Genomic DNA, 7536 nt, shown 5'->3' with positions numbered 1-7536 from the left:
AAAATTAAATTATAAACACTTAAAGATAAATGCTTTATTTAATAATAAATTAATTTGTCATTTTTTGTTTTTTAATGAAAAATACAATTTTTTTAAGAGCATATTTTTAAAGTATAATACAGTGGTTTTCAACAGGTATGCCGCGAAAAACGTATTAATAGTTTTATAAGTATGACGTATTTACCAATATTATTATCAATATTCGGTGATATTAATGGATTGATATGCTGCGAAAATTTTGTAGAAGATGAAGTGTGTAGCATTGTTAAAAAGGTTTAAAACCACTGGTATAATATATGATAATTATTAAAGGAATGCGTGCATATTTAAAAGTTTTTTATGAGCGAAGTCCCTATCCCTAGAAATCACTAATAAAATTATTTCAATTTAAATAATTCAAAAGGAACACAAATTATAAAGTAAATACAAAATCATTTAGTAATAATATATATATTTATATAAACTACAGTAACAGTGTGCTCTCGTTTATCCGCAGAATAGGGTGGCAAAAGTCTAAAATATCTATTTAATTTAAAAAAAATACCAAATAATCAATTTAAATTGAAAAGTACTAAAATTTTTTATTTTACATGTATCAAACAAATTATAAGTATGAACTAGTAATAATTAACTATTTTCAAATAAAAATAGAAATTAGTTTTAGTATACAAAAAGTAAAAAAATTGTTAATAAAAATAAACTATTATCGGGTGGGCTGTAATTTAGGTTTAGGCATTTTATTTAGTAAGCCTTGGATATCTTTTTTCTCATCATAAGATTTCCATAGCTCAAATAGGTTGATTATATATCTGGAAATTTCTTGTATTTTGTCTATGTCCACATTTAGTTCTGCAAACCATGATTTGAGATCCTTTTGCATAATAACACATGCAATTTGTAAACATCCTATAATAATAAAAGATATTAACACGATAACCGCCGTATGATTGTCAGCAATTGTAAATGGATTTGATTTTATATTATTATTTTTTTTTTTGAAGTAATAAATGTATAAAATAACAATTTTTTTCTAATATTTTTAAATGTTTTTTCAAACACATAGTACATACAAATTTGGAATAACACTGAAAAATATGTCATAATATGCCAGTTAACATGTTAAGTAAAATAAATACATACTAGTTAAGTAAGGTATCAATTTTCTTTAGTTTTTTAATACTGATCTACTTACAATTTCATAATAAAAATAATATTTTATAAAATCAATTAATGTGAATATTTTTGGGTAGAAATGTATTGGAACAAGCTGATTCCTGACACACTAAGATTCTGGTAGATTTTTAGTGACTTCAAGATTGAACTCTTAATTGGAAATATTGAGAAGATATTATGATGCATTTAGGATTTTCTAGAAATATGCATATTTTTAACAGGTGTAACTTTATTGTAAAAGTATAATTATACTAGACTCGGGGAAACATTCAATATAATAATATTAAGTTATCAAATATTTTTGACGTGATACGAATACTTTTATATGGTAATAAATAAAAATGGTTTGTTTAAAAATAACTTTTAATTAAAACAGTTTTTCAAATATTCTTTTGAAAATGTATACAAAAAGCCTTTTTCTATGATAATAATTAATTGTTAGTTTATATTATCTATATTATTATTATTAGGGCTGAGATTTTGATGCAAAGGCATTTTTTCTAGTGTTTTGAAATGTCGGTCCATATGTATAAAATGTGTTTTGGGTGATACTGATTATTTCAAAGAAATTTTTTTTTTTTTTTATTGACGATTTTAGTGCACTTTCTTAGTTTTTAAAGCATTTTTACAATTTATTCATAAAATGAATGAAAATTGTTGCGATTAACAAGAAACTTTTGGAAAACTGCCGATGGTACGAATAATAAATTATATAGCACGACAAGTTATCATCAACAACAATTTTATCATAGCTAGGCCTCGATAAGTATTATTGAATTAGTAACCAATTAATATGGCTAGAACTAATCAAGTAACAAATACTATAGGTAGTAACAATATTATAAAAATAAAATATAAAATATAAAATTTGTTTTCCAATTTATAAACTATAATATTTTATATTATTAGCATTTTTAAAGTGTTTTTTTTTGTTTTTAAAATCATTTTTGCATTTTTTAGGGAATTAAAATCTCAGCTCTATTTATTATATTTTAAACTTATTTTATTTCTCGAAATTTATTTGGTAACCAATAAATTATACATCAATTCTTAATCAAATATATATATATATATATATATGCTTTTATTCATAAATTATCAATATACTAAATTGTTGCCTGTTGGCAATCTAAAAACAGATTATACACATGAATATTATTGAACAACTAAGAGTCTTAGCCCTTAGGTAAATATGGCAAAACAATATGTATTATCAGTTTGTGCATTAGATATTTAATAGGACTTTCTGGAAAAAAAGAGAAAATTAATGAAAAAATATTTTAAGTAGGTACCTATTTGAGATAAATTTTATTGTATAATGAAAATAATAACAAAATCTTACCTATAGCTATTTGATATGGTGGATATAATAATGATAAATCAGTTCTAAGACTATCATTCACTACTCTCCATGCTAATGCTAATAATTGGTCTTCATGTTGTCCAATATCTTGAACTAATTGAAGCAATGGACGATAAGGTTGAAATACAATCAAACAACAATCCAAATTTTCCAATAAATAAAATTCACATTCTAATATATGATTAGTACGATAAGGAAATTCTTGAGTATATGCATAGTTCAATTTATTTTTCACTACAAAAAAATGCAAGATACAACATAAAACTATAAAATAAAATAAATACATACAAACTGTCTGGCAAGTAGTTATTAAACGGCTATTTGATATTACACCAAATTCTTCAACTTTTGATGCTAAGAAAACACAAGTTGGAGATAATAACAAAGGATCAATACATTTGAGAGAATTCCTGGCATAAAATCTTTTAAAATAAACTGTTGCTGTAGCTATTACTTGCTGCTTAAGTTTTAATTGTTCACCTAAAATTTGAATAACTAAACAAAAAATTAAACAAATTTGTAAAGTTTAAATTATATTGTATATCTTATCAATAATATTTATCTATTAGATAGTTAAGAAAGAAAAATAATCTAGCAAGAAGCTCATTGTATAATTAAACAAAATTTGTTAGATTTGGTTATCTGTAATGTAAGTTTTAACTTACAATTAGAAAAGAATATTCCTATTTTTTGATATTCTTCTTCACTTAAAATTTGTAAATCTAATTGACGCTCTCTGACTAGATCTTGCTTGTCCAATATCCATTGTTGGCTGTAAAATACAATTTTATTAAACCAAAATCGAATAAATCATTGAATTTTCATAAACAAATAACTTAAACATTTAATACGCCCGTGTAGAAACTATCAATAGAATCGTTCATCGTACAAAGATGGAAGAGATTGGAAAAATTTAGTAAATACGAATATACCTGTCATAATATACTCGTATACGTAATATGTTTCAACTTAATTTGCAAATGATTCGAAAAAACAAACAGTCAAGCACGTATCACCAGTGTTAAATGCACAACTAATACTTCTCAAACCCAGCCTCTATAGAATTATTACTTACTAATGCGAACTTTGCCAAAAATTCCCAGCCATTTTCAATAAAAACGTATTGTCCCTTAGGAATTTTCACTAACTACTGAGTTTTTCGTCAAACACGTAACGAGCGACACAATGATAACATCATTGGGCCAATGGAAAGACGTCTAGTTGTTGTTTTCTGATAACAGCGATTTAACGATTACCTACCGAAACTTGGTAACTACTAACAACTAAGGGGACGCTATGTCGCTGTATAGTATACAGCATTATGCTGACGTTGATGAAAGACGACGATTGCCGAAGCGCAGTGTTCGGATTTAGTTACGACGGCTGTGGATAATCAATAGGTAATATTATTATGTATTACGAAACGAATAACGGTCATTGATCAGACATGATTCGTACTATTTGGTAATTATTATCGGTGAACGTTAGTTTTCAGTTACATAATATTGTATGCGTTGTAAACAAAACAATGCAACTATGCAAGCATATAAATGCATATTGTTCAATAATGCTGATTATCCAATATAAATGTGCGCCGTGTGCTGAGATATAAAAAAAAAAAAAAAAATCGAAAGCAAAAGAATTCGTTCAACAGAAAACCCATAGCGGCTATAACGATTGACGCACGGTGGGAAAATGCAACATACCGCAAACGTTTCCGTCAAAATATAATATTCATCTGAAATATAATATAGGTAGTTATCACTTATTAAATTATCATACACATAACATTACATATTTTAAAATGCTAGGTTTCATATTAAGGAATTCTAAGGAATTTAAATTTAATAATGTTCACGCACTAAAAATGCTCTATTGCTCCCTTGTTAGCAGGGCCCCCACATGGGGGGGGGCTGATGGACCTTGAGTACAGGGGCCCGTGGTATAATAAAAAAATTAATATTTTTCCAAAAATTGTGATAGATGGTTAATTGTAGTTTTGGAAGTCTTATAAAGGGCCCGGTCAAACATTTAGTACAGGGGCCCGAAATTGTATGTGGGGGCCTTGCTTGTTAGGTCGGACTTAGAATTTAGTATATTAGTATATTTGGTGTCAAAATTCGAATAAACTAGTTGACAATGTTTGAATGTTCAATATAAATTTCTAAGATCAATTGCTTTTAGATTTAACTTAGGTAAGTACCTACCCATTCCCAGAGAATTAATGTCTCAAGTGGCAGATTCTATTTATATTCAGCCATGCGAGGTAAGACGTAAGTTATGTGACGTTTTATTTATTTTTTTGATCTCCTTAATAGTAATATTGAATGTTCTGAATTATTTAGAAAGATTGGTATTTATTCTTACAATTATTCAATTAAAAATTCAAATTTATTTTTAGTACCTTTTTAAAAAAAAAATTTGCACTGATTTTTTTCCGAAAGCGCTTATGTATCTTAATTTGTAATAATGTCGATTTCTTTTTTTATGTCCCGTGAATGTTTTAGATCGAAAGCTTTGTTTATATTTTCAAACTAAACCTTATTATATATATTACTAATTTTGTTTCAATACCTACTTATTAAATGCAAAATATTTATTGCTTACTTTTTATCTTTTGCTGTTTCTTTTTTTTTTTAGAATAATATTATATGTTTTTGTATTAAAAGGTTTTGTCCCGTAAAATTTTTGATAAAATTATAAAATAGGTGTATTAAAACCAGTCACTTTAGCCTGTAATCAGTTAATCAATAAATATCAGGCAAATTTGAATACAAGCGCAATTGGTATATATTGACCGTAAAATATAAATAGCGCAATTGGTGCATTAACCGTAAAATATAAGAAGCGCAATTGGTCCATGTCCGTTCAGAATCGTTTTTCGTATACAATGATACCTCTCATAGTCTCATTGGATTCAAACTTAATATATCAATTATGGTGACCTACTATATTATAGCAGAGCGTTACTCACTTGACCACTTTTTTTTTTTTTAATTTTTTTTAACATATTTCATGAAATTTTTTTCATACATCAAAATATCATGATATTGATATTTGTTATGAAATTAATCTAATACGGAAATAAGCCATTATTCTTAGTTATTATAGACCCCCTTTAGTGAGTAAATACTAGGGGCCCGGTGATTGACACTCAGTGATGTATTGCTAAAAATAAACGTGGTTGTATAATTTTTACACACAAGTAAGTAACAATAGAAAAAAAACAACACTTTTTCACTACATTTGTTATTATTATTTTACTGCAGCCCTTATTATAACTTTCAAATACAAGTATATACCTACTTTACTTTACTTAATACTTTTGAACATATTATTTTATGGATATTTATTGCATTATTTATCCAAACAAACTGTTTTTAGATTTTTTGGAATTACCTACTTATGAATTTTTAAACCTTAGCTATTAAAATTGAAGGTTGTGTAAACATTTTTTAATACAAAATATAGTTTGTAAATGTTATAAAAATTTTAAATTTTAAACTTCAAATGCATATTATAAAAAAATTTTCGTTTGTATTTTTAATATTTTTATAGAGTGCTAAAAATAACTGATTACATGGAATTTTCGTATTAAATTTCAAGTTATATGACTGAGTAAAAATATTTTTATCGACAATAGTTGACAAAAAAACTAAAAAAATTTAACATTTCATATACCTATAGAATTAGTATAGATAGCTCAAAAAGAGTGAAATATTGTGAACCCTTTTTTATCTATTGAAAATGATTATGTAGGTAAAAATTTGATGAAAATTTCAAGTATCTACGATTATTCGGTTTTCAATTACAACAATATATCAAAAATCGTTTAAGAAAAAGATGTTATCACACTTGAAAATATAATGTTATAAACATTTTAATTTAAAATATAGCCATAAAAAATTTCTGACTTTCCAATAAACTTATTTTGGTGGTAGCCGGTAGGTATTCGTAGAACAACTTTTGAGAAATATTGTGTAACGTTTTCAAATATATAGATCATAACAATTTAAAAAATAAAAAAGCACAAATTTTTGCTCAAAGTCAGTTAGGTACAATTGTATTTTTCAAAAGAAGATGGTATAATTTTCAAAATATTTTGGCTCTTTATACTCTAAATATTTTAATATAATATTATTTTTTTTCCATAAAACTTGAAAAAAAAATATGCTCGTTCAAATTGCTTGAAAGTTTAATTTTAAAGTTTATCTTAATTTATTAATATAGACTTCATAAATACTCTTGTAGGGAATTAAATTAATGTTGAGAGTAAATCCACCATAGTTTATTATATGATCGTTTGAACTTTGAAAAGTTAATTGGAATTTAATAAAACCTTAAGAATACACAAAATATTTTGTAATATGGATACATTTACAACATTATGCTCTAAAGTTTAAAAATTTACCATTTAATTCATGATTCTTAATAAGTTTGCATATCGAAATTAAAAAAGTGTGGTCAAGTGGGTACCGTTCTGCTGTAGGTACCTACATTAGGTGCCGAGTGGATTATTATTATATATAAAAGTGTTAATTTGAATCCAATGATAAGTATCATTATATACGAAAAACTATTCTGAACAGAGATGATTTGTCAGCCTAGCATATATTTTTTAGTGAGAGGGGAAAAAGGTGGTTTATGTTTTAATGGCCTTAATACCCCAAAATTTAAGTTATTTTATAATTATTATAAGCCATACTTATAGTCTTAAAAGCAGAGAAATATTTTGAAAATTAAATTATGTGGAAAAATGCCAATCTAAATAACTAGTGATATTTTCAAGAAACTATGACTTATACATTTTGAATAATAATAAATATTGAAAATCGTTTGAGAATAAATCGTTATCGTTACACGACTTAGTAAAAATTTTAAATTCAAACGCTCATACCATTTTCCCTAATCATTGGATTCAAATTTGACATTTCTATAACATATAATAGTGATCCACACGGCACCTAAAGAACAGCAGACCGGTTCCCATTTGACTGACA

At 25.9% G+C, this 7536-nt stretch overlaps 1 protein-coding gene across 1 annotated transcript; it reads right to left on the bottom strand.

The window, feature by feature from the left end:
* Positions 1-346: 346 nt before the first annotated feature.
* On the bottom strand, positions 347-3781 carry LOC114126641 (cyclin-C). The gene is made up of 5 exons (XM_027990641.2): positions 3612-3781; positions 3202-3308; positions 2825-3031; positions 2516-2770; positions 347-906 (listed from the first exon to the last, which is right to left on the bottom strand). Exons 1-5 carry the CDS (start codon positions 3641-3643, stop codon positions 704-706), a joined length of 804 nt encoding a protein of 267 aa, XP_027846442.1. The 5' UTR covers positions 3644-3781; the 3' UTR covers positions 347-703.
* Positions 3782-7536: the final 3755 nt, after the last annotated feature.

The sequence above is a fragment of the Aphis gossypii genome, chromosome X (assembly GCF_020184175.1).
Source record: "Aphis gossypii isolate Hap1 chromosome X, ASM2018417v2, whole genome shotgun sequence".
NCBI classification, from domain to species: Eukaryota; Metazoa; Arthropoda; class Insecta; order Hemiptera; family Aphididae; genus Aphis; species Aphis gossypii.
The sequence above is the reverse complement of the archived record's forward strand: the minus strand, read 5'-3'. Positions and strand labels throughout refer to the sequence as shown.